This window comes from Natrix helvetica (assembly GCF_964273705.1).
Source record: "Natrix helvetica genome assembly, chromosome: 4".
Taxonomy (NCBI): Eukaryota; Metazoa; Chordata; class Lepidosauria; order Squamata; family Natricidae; genus Natrix; species Natrix helvetica.
Window position 1 is genome coordinate 98825420 of NC_138550.1, and position 18817 is coordinate 98844236.

The 18817-nt window shown below is 36.5% G+C and overlaps 1 protein-coding gene across 1 annotated transcript in view; it reads right to left on the reverse strand.

Moving 5' to 3' along the window:
• Nucleotides 1–18817, reverse strand: part of LOC309392187 (uncharacterized protein) — a gene marked incomplete at its 5' end in the record, with an annotated part of 165107 nt that overhangs the window by 139129 nt on the left and 7161 nt on the right. Inside the window, 3 exons of the mRNA XM_081953188.1 lie at nucleotides 10143–10382; nucleotides 13601–13724; nucleotides 18546–18613. Of these exons, the coding sequence (XP_081809314.1) occupies nucleotides 10143–10382; nucleotides 13601–13724; nucleotides 18546–18613 (432 nt within the window). The remainder of the gene's footprint in view (nucleotides 1–10142; nucleotides 10383–13600; nucleotides 13725–18545; nucleotides 18614–18817) is intronic.

Sequence of the window (18817 nt, forward strand, 5' to 3'; positions counted from 1 at the left end):
CTGAAAATTATTTACATTTAAAGTTAAAACTGTAAAGAAAGGTTGTTGATGAGCAACAAAACGTAAGAAAATCATGAGAAACACCAAAACCAAGAAAACAGTGACAGCTATACAGTATATATCTCCCACAATAATGGAGCTGAAACAGTGATATATGCACAGCTTATCACCAATGTTTTATTCTTCATTGTTGCATTGGAAAGTAGTGCACTAACCTACTAAATTAGAGGTGGAGAACTATGGCCCCTTTATGACTTGTGGACTTCAACTCCCAAGAATTCCTGAGCCAGCATGTCCACAAGTCATAAAGGGCCACAGTTCCCCATCCCTTTACCCAAAGCATGGTATATTCCCCATACTGCCATGGAATCTGGTAAGGTTGCATCATCTCTTCTCCCAAACTCCTTCTACATTATCAGGTTCTACACAGAACCCCTTTTTCCTACACATATTTTGGCAAAATAGAAATTGTTTGCTTATCTGCCATACTATTGTAGTTGATTTGGCTTGGATACAGCTGCAAGTGTAAAGGAAAAGTCAAGTTCATAAAAACATCCAAGAATGGATACATTGTGTAATAGCTATAAATCTCATGGGCACGTCCAGATCCCTATTGTTTTAGTCTTATCATTGATTCAGGTGCCGAAAGGGCATTTGACATAATTCCGTAAGAAGTGCAAAGGAACTGGGCACGGGCAGTATAAAACATGTCACTTGCCTTTCTAGATACAGGAAAATAATTGTTACATTTTGTGCATCTGGGGCCAATTGGCCATACACATCTGCTACCAATATTTATTTCTTCTTCTTCTATGAACAGGAAGGAATAAGGAGAGTAAGGTGTGACTGTTGTTAACCTTCACTAAATTATTTTCATCATATCACTTAGTTTCTTCTGAACGTTTATATCTGAATATTAGGTTTGCAAGCCTGGTTTCACTGAGGAGAAAGCTGAAGAAGGAGGACAAAATCAAAACAATATTTTTTCCAAATAGAACATATGAAACAAATTAAAAGTCTTAAAGATCTGACAAAGTCTGAGCATTAATTCCCATTAAAATGCATTAAGAAACGGTGACTCCAAAATAAATTATTTTTTTTAAATTAACACAGGTATCATAGATGGACTAGTATATGGGAATGATCTTGGAAGACAAGAAGAGAGTCAGCCAAACCAATTGTCAGAAAAAAAAGGCAATTTAATCCTCGGAAGAAACTTTCTAGTTTCATGGGTTGTAAAGAGGATGAATGGAGAAAGAAATGTACCTTCAGATTTTCAAGATTCGGTTAATGTAACCTTATACTTAAGTACAATTAGCTGACCTGGTTATGTATCCTGTCTGGTCCACCCCACAAGACTGACAACAATAGACTGAATTATTGTTAGCAATAATAGGAAAAGAACCCTTAACAATAATATCTTCAAAAAAGAATCATTTCTAACTATCGATGCTTGGAAAGAATGTGATCTTTGTAAATTTCAGTACAAGTCAATCTATTACACAACTCCTAGACTAATATACATTCTGAAAATTAATTACCCACTAGCTTTTGTATTTCCAAAAAGTTCTTAGATAAGTAATATAGCCAGTGTGTTCTCACTTCTATATCGTTTTCCTGACATCAGTCTTTGAATCTCATGTAATCCTAAATCAGTGTTTCTCAATCTTGGCAACTTTAAGATATCTGGACTTCAACTCCCAGAACTCCTCCAGCATGCTGGCTACAGAATTACAGGAGTTGAGGTCCAGACATCTTAAAGTTGCCTACATTGGAGGGGGGGTTAGGTCTCTCCGGATCAGTCGTGTCTGATTCAAGGGGGGCGTGTTTATCTCTATTTCCTAGTTCAGTGAGCCAACATTGTCTGAAGACACTTCTGTGGTCATGTGGCTGGCATGATTATATGCCAAGGCACATGGAATGCTGTTATCTTCCCACCAAATTGGTACCTGTTTATCTTCTTGCACTTGCATGCTTTCAAACCGCTAGGTTGGCAGGAGCTCGCCCTATCACACAGTGCTTGGGTCTTAATCTGCCAATCTTCCAGTCAATAAACCCAGCATTTTAACAGTTAGTTCACTGTGCCCTTTAACATTGGGAAATACTGTTCTCACCGAGGAAGCCTACATTAAAGTCAGTTTTCAAGAAAAGCAATGGGTCAGAACATAGCTGTATTTTTCTCCTTCATGAAGTTGGAACTGCAGAATGAACATGCCCAAATAAAAATATTTGAAAAACATCTGGAATATATTTAATTTTTTTATAAGTGCACTTCTGATTGCACAATGGGGCTTCCCTTTGCTGTCTCTGTAGCCCCAGTCATATCTATTCTCGGGGATCCTCCAACTTTACGGTATAGAATAGAAAGAAAAAGGAAGCAGATTCCATTCTGGAGCCAGATGTCATTTTGCCACATGAATTACATCATTGGATATATAACCAGTTATGCACAATATATTTGGAGGCAAGCTGTGATAAAGTTGTAGCTCTTGTCTCCCAAGGTATATTTTCTACTCGCTGCTTCCCAATGAGAAATCAGAGATGCTTGTGATAATCTGAAGAATTACCTAAGCAGCTTCAGGCTAATACAACCTAATTCTTTCTTAACAGCTCTTTTGCAATTCATCACTTCACTATACAGAAGTCGGCTGCTGCTCCCTGGTTTAGACACAGATGATTCCAGCCATTTAGTTTTTATGCAGCAATCACATTTTATTTGTAAACTGTCACTGCTTTAGGTGATTGTAGTTTAAGAATCTCATCTACTTAACCTTTTTTTTTTCAACTGGGGGGAGGAGGGTTTTGTCAGGTGGGTGGAGCAGGCTTAAATGTTTCTTATCTTGAAAAGTGCATTTGTTTACTAGCAGGTACATCTATAGCATTTCGAATGCTGAGCTTAGTATGCACTGAGGCATTCCCTACCTATGAAGTGTGCTAAAGTGTAGCATAATAGTAATAATAAGTAAGGCAAAAAAAAGTCTGGCTAGAGTGCATGGCAGCATCTGTAGATAGCAGAGTAGAAGAGAAAGAATTGGAGAAAAATAGAAAGAACCTACAAAAAGGAGAAGGGGAAGGGGAAGGAGGAGGAGGAGGGGAAGAGGAGGAAGGAGGGGAGGAGGAGGGGGAGGGGAAGAGGAGGAGGAAGAAGACGAAGAGAAAGAGGAGGGGGAGGAGGAGGAGCTTTGTGTGCAATCCAAAAACAATTGGTGCACCAATTCAACACCACAGACATTGTCACTATCTATCTACTTTATTATTACTATTACCACTGCAAAAAGTAGCTTTACTTGGAACAGGTTACATCTTATGACGATTCCATTAATATTATTAAGCAATAACACCTGCCTATCCTAAGTCTTTGGGAAGGACAGGAGGACAAAAATATCAAACCCATCTAAACATCTGGCTGACTTTGTAACCAACCATAACAAAAAGGTTTTTCCCCCATTAGCCTACCTATTAATACTTTATATGCTGCTGTTAAAAATATCTTACCTCCTAGTCAGATGCTGACTCAGAAAAACGGAGGCTTAGGAAATGATGGTGTCATCATATTTTAGAATTGATACCTTAGGTCATGTTAAATAGTTTTTGATATACGTAGCTTTCAGAAAGGACTTCAGGGGAAAAATTGAGGGTGTGACTATTAAGGACAATGATATTATGAGATATTTCTCATACCAATCTCGTTCAGAATATTACCAAGAAACTGCATGATATGGATTTAGGAAAGCCTTACATTAAAAATAAATTTATATTTTACAGTAAAATTGTTCACGCTCCTCTCCAACTCCTTTCTAGGCCAAAAAATGTTGTGCTTATTATTTTGATAGCTATAATTTAAAATTGGTGCCAGCATCAACTCAATGACTGGATGATAAGTGTCTTGAAACTTCAAGAGAAGCCACTAAATTTTTCACAGCATTTGGGTGTCATTTTTGATATAATAAAAATATGGTGCCCTTTTAATAATGAATAATACATTATTCCCACAGTTTGATTTACATGCATGGATTAAATGTCATGTTTGAAAAGGTGCTGTTTTATGCTTCCTGAATTTCCCTTAAGTAAAGCCAAGGAGCACCCAGCGAAATCTAGCAAACTTCTTGCTTTGCCAGGTTGACACAAAGTGTGACAGTACCTCTAGATTTGAACCTCTATATGAATCTCTTCCAATCAGTGTCTATATACATATTCTGAATGGCCAAATTTCTGAGTGTGTTTTTCAATGAGAGGACCACACTAGATATTATTTTCGGCTAGGCAGTTTTATTAAAATATTAAATATAAGAATTTAGGTTGCTTGTAGTATTCCTATTAGTCACATGAAAGTAAAGGTAAAGGTTCCCCTCGCACATATGTGCTAGTCGTTCTTGACTCTAGGGGGCAGTGCTCATCTCAGTTTCAAAGCCGAAGATCCAGGGCTGTTTGAAGACATCTCCATGGTCATGTGGCCGGCATGACTAAATGCCGAAGGCGCATAGAATGCTGTTACCTTCCCACCAAAGGTGGTTCCTATTTTTCTACTTGCATTTTTACATGCTTTCGCTGGCAGAAGCTGGGGCAAGTAATGGGAGCTCACGCCATTACACAGCGCTAGGGATTTGAATTGCCGAACTGCCAACCTTTCTGATCAACAAGCTCAGCATCTTAGCTAATGTGCCACCACATCCAGTTGTGGGATTCAGCCAGTTTGCACCACTCCGGGAGAACCAATTGTTAAGTTTCTGAGCAGTATGGTGAACTGGCTGTTGGAAGAAATCATTAGGGCAGAGAACCGGTTGTTAAATTATTTGAATCCCACCACTGACCGCATCCCTTTTATTAGTCACATTAATTACATATATATTGATACTGATGTTGAATAATATTATTGTTCTGTATTTTTATTGGGGAAAGTTTTATTTTTTTAATGCAGCATCATTGTGTTTAATTTTAGGAAGAATATATTGTTCAATACATTCAACCTTTTCACTTTTTATTGACGTAATGGCAGATGGCTCTGATCTTCAATATGTAACCCAGTTTGCATGGCATTAAGTGAAATAAATATCCGTATAGCCTTAGCACTGCAGCAGCCCATGAATAATAGGAATAAGAAGAATTTGGGAATAAGAGCCATTTTACTTATGTGTAGTTACTACAGCACATAAAGATTTGTGCATGTTGATCTCCGATTTCTAAGGGCTTCATTGATGTACAGATGGTCCTCAACTTACAACCAATTGTTTAGCAACAGCTCAAAGTTACAACAGAACTGAAAAAAGTAACTTATGACCAGTGCTCAACTTATGTTTATCACAGCATCTCCAAAGGCATGTGATCAAAATTCAGGCGCTTGGCAACCAGCATGTATTTATGATGATTGTAGACTCCCAGAATTATGTGGTCACTATTTGCAACCTTCCCAACCAGCTTTGGACAAAGTCAACTTTCGACAAAGTCAATGAGGGAAGCTTAACGACCTCTGATTAACTTAAGAGCTGCAGTGATTTGTTTACCATGGCCAAAAAGGTCATAAAATCAGATGCAACTCACTTATGTTATTTATTTACTTATTAAACAAATGTATATGGCAGCCCAAGTCACAAAGGTGACTTCAACAGCTTACAATACTTAACACCCACTTTACTTAGCTATGCACAATCTGATCCTTATTGTGGCCATTAAGTTGAGGTCTACCTGTATATAGCTGGTATGTATATTAATGATTACCATTTTTTTTACTACTGGTTCTGTGGGCGTGACTTGGTGGGTGTGGTATGGTTTGGTGGGCATGGCTTGGCTTGGTGGGCATGGCTGGGGAAGGATACTGTAAAATCTCCATTCCCTCCCCACTCCAGAGGAAGGTTACTGCAAAATCCCCATTCCCTCAGCTGGGACTTGGGAGGCAGAGAACAGATGGGGGCAGGGCCAGTCAGAGGTGGTATTTACCAATTCTCCAAACTACTCAAAATTTATGCTACCAATTCTCCAGAACTGGTCAGAACCTGCTGAATACCACCTCTGATGTATACCTATGGAATAGCAATTAATTTGACAAGCGTTTTACCTTGTTTGTAGTTAATATTAATAAAAATTCATCAATTCAATCAATACACTTTTTTAACCTGACCTTGCTCCTTTTTGGAGTGTGGCCTCTATTCACTGCATGGTAACAGTGGAGCTTGTATAGGAGATTATTTTGTTTGTTTATCGTCTTTTTTCAGCCTAATGTTTATGGACATATCAGCTTAAATTTAAGATTGTGTTTTTTCCAATAAATACGGGCAAGAGGGAGAAGAATAAATGAGGGAGGGAGGAACATTGATCGGTGTCCTAATATTCCATAATTTACTTAGCCATATTTTAATTGGAAAAATATGAATTTTGGTTTCAATGCAGATTTTATTTTTAACATTTTCTGAATGTTAAAAATATTTGAAGGTTTTTAAGTAATCACCAAATGTGGCATGATGTTTTTACTTTATTATTGCATTTCCAGCATTTGTGTATTGTCTGATTTGTCCATTTGTTAATAATGTAAGTGAATTATACGTACACCATCTATAAAACATTTTGTAACATATACTTCAAACTATAGCTTGGAGTGGATTTTATTGAATATTTTTTATAGATCTTTACATTGTTTTAATGTAATTGTTTCTTTGAAGTTTTGCATTCATTTTATCAAGCAGTTTTAAACTTGTTCTGTCTCCACATATTTCCATAACAAACGTATAGATGTGTCCCTTCTTTTTTTTTTTCTTTTGTTTCTTTGTACCGTAGATATATGTGAAATTCATTGACTAAGCCAGATCCTTTTAAAATTGATATTCTGCTATTTTGGAATTTTTTATTCATTCTCCTATCCATGAAAAACAATTTGCTTCGTAATGATTTAACATCAGGGAAAGCAGGCCCACCATTTTCTTTTGTGTCTTGGAAAATTTTGATTCTTAAATTCATTTTCCTTGATTCCATATGAATCTGTTTGTTGTTCTTTGACAATCTTGCAAATTTGGGCAAGAAAGTTTTTTTTCCACTTTCCAAGTTTGTCTTTATTTTTTCCACATAATTTGCTGCAATTGCTTTAAAATGTAACTATTACATGCTGCCACATCCGGTACGTGTTTCATTGGATTTTTATTGTCTTACAGTTAGACATCAGGAAGGGCATCCGGCCAGTAAATGTACAATTCAATTTAGTCGCCCCTCCCCTAACCTGACTCCACTCCGAATAAAGGGATTAAAATGTAGTAAAAAAAAAAACAATCCATCTTTTTTCAACAATTCTTCAGAAATAAATTCCTTGTTATTATCCTTATTTTGTGCTTGTTAATTTTGCATCAATTGTTTAAACTATTGTTCATCAAGTCTCTCACAGAGAGATTTTGCATTATTGCTCAGAACTTCTTTGTCTGCATAGAACTTCTTGATCTGCACCACTGATCTCCGCTCCTCCCGTAAGATGCTCAAGATCCACCTGTTTAGTTTAGCGGGCCTGGCCTAATCCCGATCTAATCCCTCAATTCTGTACTTTTAAATTTTTGGGGTTGTTTTTAAGCTGATTTTTAACTTTTATTACCCTGTACAGCTCTACTGTTTAATTGGTTTTTAAGTGTATCTATTTTATATTAGGTTTTAATCTGGTGTCTGTACACCGCCCCGAGTCCCTTCGGGGAGAGGGGGCGGTCTATAAATTTAATAAAATAAATAAATAAATAGCATTTTATTCTGGACTCATCTCCTTGAATATTAATCCCAGTTATTTGTTTGCATTTTTGGATCTTATTTACCAGGACTGCTAGAGCAACTGCTGAGAGTTAGCATGCTTGCTTATGCCTTCTTTTATTGAAAAGTTCATAGACATCGGTCAGTTTGTTCTCATTTTGCTATTGATACAGCCTGGGGTGGGTTGCTCCCGGTTCAGCCCGGTTTGGCCGAACCGGTTGTGGAATTTACTGGGTTGCAGAACTGGCAGCGACACAGGCCTGCCACACTCCTGAACAGGTTCCCTCGCCGCAGCTGGGCCACAGCCATTTTGGATTTTAGTGACTGCATGTGCGCAGTTCACTGTAAATTGTTCTGCCCATGCTCAAAGAACAATTTACATTGAACAGCGCAGCACACATCTGGCGCACAAGAGAGAAAAGCGAGTATGTGCACATGTTGTGAACCAGTAGTAAAATCAGCAGTAACCCAACCCTGCTACAGGCTCTCTATCCAAGTTTTGTCATTTCTCTTAGGTTCATTTTGTCAAATACCTCTAATAGGAAAGTCCAATTCAAATTGTTGATATATTCTCTGTGTCTAAGAATAGGATTTCCTTCTTTTATTTCTTATTAATGTATTCTTATGCATTTATTAAATCTAATGTTGTCTCTCATCTTTCTCTTTTCAACGCAACCAGTTCAGTCTGTATGTATGAATTTGGACATGTGCTTCTGCATGGATTCAGCTAATACTGTGCTCAATATCTTATGATCATCATTTAGTTAAAAAATGTTTTTGTTTTTTTTTGTATTTGAAGAATACAAAGGATTTGAAGAAACCTAGAACATACAAGCCAAATTTTTATTATGGTTCTTTAATTCATTTTCTTTTTTATAAATCGGTTATATATGCTTCTTTCCAAGCCTTTAGTATTGTTTTTGTTACTTGAGTTTCATTTACTGTCCTCAATAGTAGTTCCATCAATTCTTCTTCTAACCTTTTGTAATATCGAGCTATCAGTTAACCTGGACGTTATGCCTTTTAAATTTTAGTTTTCTTTATAGCTTCTTTAATGTCCTTCATGTATTACTGCCTTGTCATGGCAAAGGGGCTTGCATAACTCAATGAAGCTATGAGCTATGCCGTGCCGGGCCACCCAAGATGGAAAGGTCATAGCAGAGAGCTCTGACAAAACGTGATCCACTGGAGAAGGAAATGCCAACCCATTCCAGTATCTTTGCCATGAAAACCCGATGGACAGCATTGTCCATGGGGTAGCGATGGGTCGGACATGACTTGCAACTAACAACAACAACAATGTCCTGAATTGTAATTGTTTGGGTAATACTTGTCTGTGTTCTTGGGGTTGGTTTTTTTTTAATTAAGTCTTCAACACTGTATATATTTTGAAACTTTATTCGTCAATTTTAAGCTTAAAGTTTAATTCTGTGAAAAATTATGTAATTCTTCTTTAACAACCCTTCTTTCTTTTTCTTTTCTAATTTAATGCCTCAAAATGTTTCCCTGGTTTGTTTAAATTCTTGAAGTGATTTTGTTTGTCATATGCTATTTGTTTTTGGAATTTTTTCATTTGAAAAATGTCTATTTGTTGTTTGACTTTATTCTATATATAGCTATCTATCATCTATCTATCCACAAACATACGCATAGATACTCACAAATACTCATGTGCGTATGTATGTATGTATGTATTTATGTACGTACTGTGGTGTAGTAAAGTTTCTGGTTATAAGATAAATGAAAAACTCTTGAGATTGTTCCCCCCACTTCTCTGAATAAAACTATTCAATAATGACATCATCAGCAACTTCTCTTTTTCCAAAGATTTATCTATTTGGCATTTTGGTCAAAAAACTTTGCTCTTTTTCACAAGTAGGCTTAAAACATAGAAAAAGATCTATACATTCATATATTTATCTACAGTTACTTACTCATTTATTATTCTAAATCTCCTTTATCCAAATCATGTTACATAGATGACAAGCTGCATAGATTTTTTAAGAAGCAAGCAAAAATCTAAACGTTTCTGACAACGCTGCATAATCTAGGGTTTAATATATCCGGTAATTTTGGAATACTGTCATAAACATATTACTTGCTTATTTGCTATATAATGCTATATATGTGCCCAAAAGTGACTAAAATAATTTCTATGTTACAAAGACAACATGGAAAATTCTGCCTGTGCTCAGATTTAGCCCAAAATATTAAATAAATTATAAGCACAAGAGTGTATTAAATATTTCCCAGAAAAACTGATTCAGCTATGGTGTTCAGTTCTTAGAATATCCAGCCAACTTGGAAAAAAAGGAACTGGCCCATCACTTCCCTGAGTGTGGAAGGCACTCAATTGTGGAAAGTAATGTAGCTCAATACAGAATACTATTTTTTCCAACCACAAAACATATTAAAGACATTTCACTTACTGTGTATATGCTTTGTCCGAAATAAATCTCTACGTCATAGAAGTTCCCATTATGTCTCACAGGCAGTGACTTTTCAGCCAAATGTTGTCCATCCACTTTGGAGGAAGAAAGAAATTTTCCATCAAGTTGTTTACAGATGGAAACCTTAAGACTGTAACTACCTTGTGGCACTTTGTCTTTGATGCCCCGTAAGCATTTTAGATGGATATCAGTCAATTGAGATTTTTTAGTGCGGTTAACCTAAAGGAGAACAGAGGGAGAAAGAGCAACAATCATTATCAGTACTTTTTTAAACAGTCTGAGATCAGTTGGGATAAAAGCTTATTTTGAAAGCACCCCTCATCTCATTTTCTTTTCAGTATATTCTACTCTGTTTCCCTGAAAATAAGACCTCCATACATAATAAGCCCAATTGGGCTTTTTATGTTAATGCACTAAAATAAGCCCTCCCAAAAAAAGTAAGCCCCCGAAAATATTGCAACACAGCAGCAGCCATGAGGTGACCGCACTCACCACCTCCTGTACCTCAAAAATAATAAGACCTCCTCAAAAATAAGGACAAGTGCTTATTTCGGGGGTCAAAAGAAAATAAGACCCTGTCTTATTTTGGGGGAAACACGGTGTGTCAATATAATATTTCTCCTCTCTCTCTCTCCCTCTCTCTCTCTCTCTCTCTCTCTCTCTTTCTCTCTCTCTCTCTCTCTCTCTCTCTCTCCCCTCCCTCCCTCCCTCCCTCCCTCCCCCCTCCCTCTTCCTCTCCCTCCCACCCTCTCTTTCTCCCTCCCTCCCTCCTTCCCTCATTCAAACTCAATAGTCTGGTTATCAGGAATATACAGAAAAACCTGAAATTCTGAAGAAACTCTTGGCAATATATTTCAATATATATGTTTTTTTCTAGTTGAATGAAACACATTGATGCATTCAGTTGTTTCAAATATTGAAATATGCTTCTGACTACATCCCCTAGGAGGGGGACCTTGGAGGCCATTGCCCCCACCTCGCCCCTCTAAAAAATGATATCACTTCTGTTTGGCAACACCAAGAAGTACTTTAAAGTAGTCCTTAACTTAAAACCATTCATTTAGTAACCATTCGAAGTTACAACTGTACTGGAAAAAAAAGCATTTATAACCATTACTGTTGCAGCATTCCCCCATTGGTCATATGATCGTATGCTTGGCAACTGGTTCATATATTTATGATGGTTTTAATGTCACGGGGTCATGTGATGACCTTTTGCAGACTTTTGACAAGCAAAGTCAACAGAGAAGCCAGATTCATTTAACAACCAGGTTACTCACTTAACAACTAAGGTGATTCGCTGAATAACTGTTGCAAGAAAGGTCAAGAAATGGGGCAAAACTTACTTGGCCATAAAACTTTTGAATTCAGTTGTAGTCGTAAGTCGAGGAGGATCTGTTGTCTGTTTCTCACAAAGATAATGGATTGGTTACACTAACCTTTTGAATAAGCAGGGCCCTCCCTCAAAAAAACACATATCCTTTAAGTTGAACTACAGGTCTAATTATTCTCAAACAGCATATTCATTGTCCCATTGTATCACCTTTGTCCCTCCTGCCATCACTGGATACTGCCACCAACATTGCCTAATTTGTACTGAAATAAAGAAGGAAAGGCTTCTGATTTTTTCCACAGACACCTTAAATTAGAATAGAATAACAGAGTTGGAAGGGACCTTGAAGTCCCTGCTTAGGCAGGAAACCCTACACCACTTCAGACAAATGGATATCCAACCTCTTCTTAAAAACTTCCAGTGTTGGAGCATTCACAACTTCTGGAGGCAAGTTCATCAAACGAGACATACCCAGTTCCTGCAATCTTTCTTCATATGTTTTAGCCTCCAGTCCCCTAATCATTTTTGTTGCTCTCCTCTGCATTCTTTCTAGAGTCTCAATATCGTTTTTGCTCGTGTTTTTAGAGAGATTAAGATTCTAATATTGTAAGGTGTTTAGTAAGCTTTTGCCTTATTAATACCATGGTGCAAAAAGTATTTCTTTATACATTAATTTCAAAATAAATACTTGATCCCAATTGTTTAACATGAAATCGAATAACACATGAAAAAAGCATGTGCTAGCATATTTTAGAATGGCAACATGCTCACTGTCACACCATCCTACAACCTCTTCAAGATCTGAAATGTTTTATTTGATATATCAAAGATATTTAACCATATGAGTAATGTTACCTTAGTCATATAATATAAAGATGTGTGATAATATTATGAGACTATATGCAATGGAAATATGTATTTCTCTTGGGATGTATTGTTATGACAATGTCCACAGAATACAAAAGCTTTTAATCCCAGCATGCCTTAAGGAATATAGTGACCAATAATCTCTTTTTAAAAACTCCTGGCTTCAATTTATAATAGGAGAAACAGCATATTTCCATATAGATAGAGAGCATGTGAAGTTACATTCAGCAGTGTTTTTTTAAAAAAATCACTTGAAGGAATTAAGCTTCTTTTGTTTTTGTCAACACAATCTATACTTAATAAACTAATCTCAATGGCAATTATTTAAGTTAAATTAGAAAATTCTTAATTAACAGTGAAGAATTAACCTTAATATTTTACACACACACACACACACACACACACACACAATTAATATCATGTGAATGAATAAATCAGACAATGCTTCTAAAACCTCAAGGCAGGATTACTGATGCAGTCAGACTGAGTTATTAAACACATTCTAAATTAAACGCCTCTATGAATTTTATACTGAAATATATTGTGATAGTTTTGCATACCAAATGTGACATTTCATATTTTAGATTCATCTTCTGCAGTAATTTTGGAAATGTCACACAAACAAAGATTTTGCATTCACCAATGGAATTACTATGCATGGCCAGTTAGCTTCCTCTTTTTCTGGCTCTCCTAGTTGTTTCAAGTCAGCAAGCCATAAAAAATCTTTATCTCTCTGAAACACAGCAATTTGGAAGATAATCGAATAGTGACTGGGGGGCAAAAACGCCAGTCTGAGGAATTATACCACAATCTCTCTTGCATTTACAACATTCCCTCAAAGCTAGTGTCAGTTGAGTAGGAAAAGGAGATACAAGATGCATCGTATCTCAAGCTTGTCTCGTTTAAATAGTGGCAGGGTTGTCTTTCTTTTTCCCATATCTCTCTTCGCTTGGCCAATGTGCTTGAAAAACTCTGCCTTCCCAACGTGATCCGTGGGCCAGAGGTACTTCTAAGCATTTTGTTATAAAGCACATCTTTGCATTTGCAAAAATGTACATGTTAAAAACCTGCTAAACTCCTTGCATATTTTAAAATCTAAATATAAAGGGTATTTTCTACAAAGAAATCCATATATCTGATCATTTGCAATTTTCCTTTGAAAACACATATAGAAGGAGAGAGAGGGAAGGAGGGAAGGAGGGAGGGAGGGAGGGAGGGAGAGACCTAAACTGTTTACCTTCCAGCAAGGAACAGCTGTTCCATTTGAATTATGACTCACTCCTGGAAGGTTACAAAGTTTGGCTGCAGCCCTCATTTTCCAGGCATTTGAGACAGTTTCCAACACCTGACTTTCTGGCTTGCTTTGGTGACAAAGGGAATGTAAAGAGAATATTTTAAATAACATGCATAAATTAAAGACAGCCATGACACTTGAAACTTCCTGCATTTCTTTATTTATTTATTCATTTAATATCTAAAGCTGTATCTCTCAAACAAGTGACTCTTGGTAGTGATCATCAAATCAATACATACAATCATACATGCATGCATACTACATATCTGTGCTTCTTAAATATCCAGGAATGTAGTCAACTAAAGTTGCAAAAGAATAATATAACAGTTGGGAGATCCTCGACACTCTCTGACCTTGGTTGTTTTCTGCAGACGTTTCGTTAGCAGGCAACATCAGCAGTGCAAACCAGAAATAACCAAGTTCAGGGAGCACCAAGGATCCCTCATGTCAACCCCGTGCTACAAATATTCTCCTTTAAATATAACAGTATTGCCTATCTAGGTCTAAATTGATGTGACAAAAATAGTAAGCTATAATCAAGCAAACACTGGAGTTCATATTAAAGTCCAGATTAGCAAAAATAGATTGTTTATTGCAAACTTCTTGGATGAGAAGTAAAATGTCTTCAAAGAAAAACAAGAAAGTCCAGTTGCCTCTTGAAAAAGCACCTTTGGGATAGAAGGTCTATTGTATCCCAATAGCATAGCTTGGGCAAAATCTCACACCATCTTCCAGCATTCTAGGATGCTGATTCTGGATATAGAGTGGTAACATTTTTCCTTCATTTATGACAGTGAATCTCTAAAGTTTCCGGGATTTGAAATATATGAAGGATCAACATTTTGTCTATCAGTTTTGCAAAAAGAAAAAAAAAGGTAGCTCTTTCTCACTAGTTTTTACCCAATGAATGAACAGCACTAATTGATATAAACATTATATGAAGGAACAGCTTTTAAAAAAAATTCATGTTAGAAATTTAATTTGGAAATCTAGGTTTCAATTAGCAATAAGGTATGTTTAAACCGAGCAATTATATCAAGACAATTATTTGTAGTATTTCCAACTCGAGTTTTATTTTTGAAATTGTTTTGGGGGGAATGCTTTTTTCTGGTAATTCCTAAACATTTAAATGAATGCAAATGAAGTCTGTAATTGTTATATAAAGGTTCTAAAAAGAACAACAACCACAGAAACAATGAGATTGGTTTAATTTAATTCCTTTAATGGTTGTTTTTCTTCTGGACTGGGACAGGGATGGTTGCTGTTTGTTTCAATTGTTTATTTTTTTACTCTATGTTGCCCAGAGTTATTATATAATTGGGCAGTATTATAAATTGCTAAAATAAATAAATAAATGTATAGGAGACATATGATGTAGCCTTCCACTTTCCCAGATATTAAATTTACCTTTGTGTACCAATAACATATGCCATTAGCAGCTGGGCCTTTCACATGCATAGTTATAACAAAATAACAGAGTTGGAAGGAACCTTGGAGGTCTTATAGTCCAACTTCCTGCTCAGGAAGGAAACCCTATACCAGTGATGGCTTACCTTTTGTCGCCGCATGCCAAAAGCACATGCATGTGCACACCCTTAATGCAATGCGTGCACAACCCCCTGTGCACCCCACCCCCACACATATGTGTATGACCCCCCCATGTGCACCCCACCTCCACACATGTGTGCATGACACCCTTACATGTCCCACACACACACATGCATGCATGTCTCCCATATGCACCCCCCCCCGCATTTGCGACATTAGCGGCAGGCTGGCAGGAGTCACGAGCCCATGTGTGAGAAAGCTGAGCTGGGGCAATGGCTCATGTACCCACAGAGAGGGCTCTGCGTGCCACCTTTGGCATGCGTGACATAGGTTCACCATCACGGCCCTATACCATTTCAGACAAATGGTTGTTCAAACTTTTCTTTAAAAGGACGACTGGAAAGCATCCCTTTCTATCATTCCCCTTTCTTTCTCTTTTTCTTCCATTGGAACAGAAAAAAAATCCCACATTGACAAGACTGGGATAGAGGAGGCCTGGGATGTTTTCTCAAATGATTTCTTGTAATGGATTTAAGTCAAGCTGATCTGATCACTGCCTTTCTTCAAGACCTTTCCCTATGCCAATAGAATCTACTGAGATCCACTTTAGTGTTATCGTGGATTAAAAACCGGGAGACCTTGTGTTCTTGCAGGATTAAGAGCATAGATATCAGCTCGGTCCATCACTTTTTCTTAGCCCAACCCATCTCCAACGTTATGGTAAAATACGATGAATTGTGTCTACAAAGGGGAAGGTAGTGATGGTCTACAGGGAAGAGGCAGTTTCCAAGAAAGGAAAGAGCACATTTGAAGATGGGGGACGAAGACAATCGACATCATAGCCCGAGATAGATTAGAGACAGAGATTTAGGATAGCCACTCCTTTGAATCTCCCAAGGTATATGCATTAGAATTTGAGTAGTATAGGTTTAGTTTGGCAAGGTTCTGTCTATGTGGTATAAGCAAACAAAGGAGTTAACTTTGCTTGGTTTTTCTATGTTGTTCTTGAGCTGGGCCTGATCAAAAATAGTAGCCAAGACAAAGTAGAAGATGACCTACATCTCTGAGGGAGGAGGTCAAATCATAAATCATGAATCCCTGGGCACCCACACAAGATCTAAGTCCAGCCTACTTTGAATGTCTTTCTTATCTCCTGCTCATTTCCCATGACTGTTAGTTGATCAGATTCTTGTAGAGAGCTTAAGCTTGCAATAAATATTTAAACTCATTTGAACAGCCTGACTCTCCTGATTTCCTTGGTACTTGACAAACAATTAGATATTTATGTTGCCTTGAGTTAATAAAAAATAATGGTGGGATAAAAATATAATAAATAAACCTCCTCCCCATAAACCTAATGGGCATCTTGACTGTGCTTATGTGATTCACTGTACATTGTACTATTTTCCTGTAAGTTCAATATTCCATTCAGAACGGAAGTTTAAATTACCTGGAAAGTTTATAGCCATACAAAAGGCTACCTGCTGGAGGTGCTTCAGCACAATTATATGGCAAAGGAGCTGGAGCCAATAAGAGTTATACCACAGCTAGCTGAGTTTAAAAATATAGTCCCCATCATGTCCTTGCAATCACATGGTTATTGAGTGCTTAAGCAGGACTTCCGTTTTATATTGCTCCCTTCTTGTGAGGATTAGATGTGATGAAATTAGCATGGATAACTTTCTCCATGTCATAGATATGTTATCATCAGATATAAGACCATTCTTACAATAATACACTTATCTTACCAAATCATAAAAACTTTGCTATGCCTCTACCATGTGAAATAATATATTAATATTAGATATTATCCAGAAACCATGGTAAGACTAGTATAGTACTTAGATCTCACTTACTAGTATAGTGCTTAGATTGGTCCCGGATTTTCCCTGGCTCAACTAAATCGAATCCCAAAAGACTGTCTCTGAAAGTGATCTGATTACATAAACAAAAATTAAAAGTGTACAAGAGTAAAAGTGGAGCGTGCCTCCAATGTTAAGGTAAGAGGCAGGCGATGGCTATCTGAAGTGGGAAACACTGCCCAAAATCGACAACCCAGCACTCTGTAGCATCCTTTTCTTCCTTGACCTGAAGGTTAAACAAAGCTTAATCTAATTACCCTAAAACTAGAACAGAGGCAACTTCTATTGTGAACTTTCTTATCTAATTCCTGCGGTTGAATCATCCACAAAAACCTCTTTTCCCAGGAAGAATGGTGGGTTTGAAACTTTGTACTTATTTAGTTTGCTCATGATGGAAATTATTTCACTTAATTTGGTTAGAGCTACATTGACACAGGGGTTCATTAGGACACCCATTTGCTTGCAATTCAATTTAAAATTAAATACACTTTGTTGTGGATTTTATTACTTTTAAACTACTGTATCTATTGCCTTTATTAGCAGCTATTACACAATTATGAAGGTAAACAGTTTTCATTACCCCATTTGATCTCTTTTAGGGATACAACATTTTTCTTTTTGGTTCACATAGCTAGAAGTTGGAGAATAGTGAACTGTCTGGCTGAGAGAGAGCAATTCAATAAAATTAGTGGAAATAATGAGTTGGTAATTCAAGGAGAAACATGTCAGTGAAATAATTCCTCCCCCAAATTCAATCTCTCTGATCTCATGGAGCAAAGGTGTGATATAAATATAACAATCATAATAATATATTTGGCTGGAGGGATGTATTTTTATTTGGGTTTGTGCTCAGGCAATGGTTTTTTTTTTTTATTAGGCGTGGATAAAATTGAATTGTTAATCTTTGATGGAATGTCTTTTCAAGCTTTAGGTCATTTAAAAAAGGGATCTGCAGGGAAGATAGATCAAAAGATTTATATGTCTTTTTCAATACCTGTTCTAGGAACAGAAAACAGCTGGTGCTTGTTGTGTATTTCCATGACCACTTGCTATAATATATAGGCAACAGATAGAAGTAAAGGTTTTAAACAAATAAATGTAGTGATTCATATTTTAAAATTATAAATATAAAACAGCTTGTTCCAATTGTATAATTTTCACATATTTGTTTCAGTCACTATCTTTGTTTTGTCAAAATATTTAACAGTAATCCTCTCAGGTGGCTCTGATTCAAAATCAGCATTTTCTGGCAAAAACAAAGTAATTGCTATCAATTTTTTCGCACTGTCTTAGAACTGATATATAGACAAAACAAAACACCCTATTTTTGAAAAGATAAAAATTACCTTATGAGAACTACTCATACTCTTTCAATGACCTGTAATGTATTGAGCTCAACTCTAATTTCCATTTAATGTTTACTTTCCTTAATTTATATATAGGATTATTATATAGGAACTATGCCCAAATATCCATACCTTTGAAATGCTTTAGAAAGTTTTCTACTGAACTTTCCATCTTGGAAAATAGCTTCATGTTTTAAATCCTGTATAAAAGAAAGTTTCAAATGTTTAAATTCTGAGAAGAATATTAATTGTAACTATTATTTAAACATTTGGTGACAATATTGATTCAACTTAAATGAATCTACTTCAAGTGACACAATGTTCTAACAGAAGTACAGAAAGTATTATATGATACACATATTATAATACATATGTAATACTTATATTTACATTTAATAAAGAAA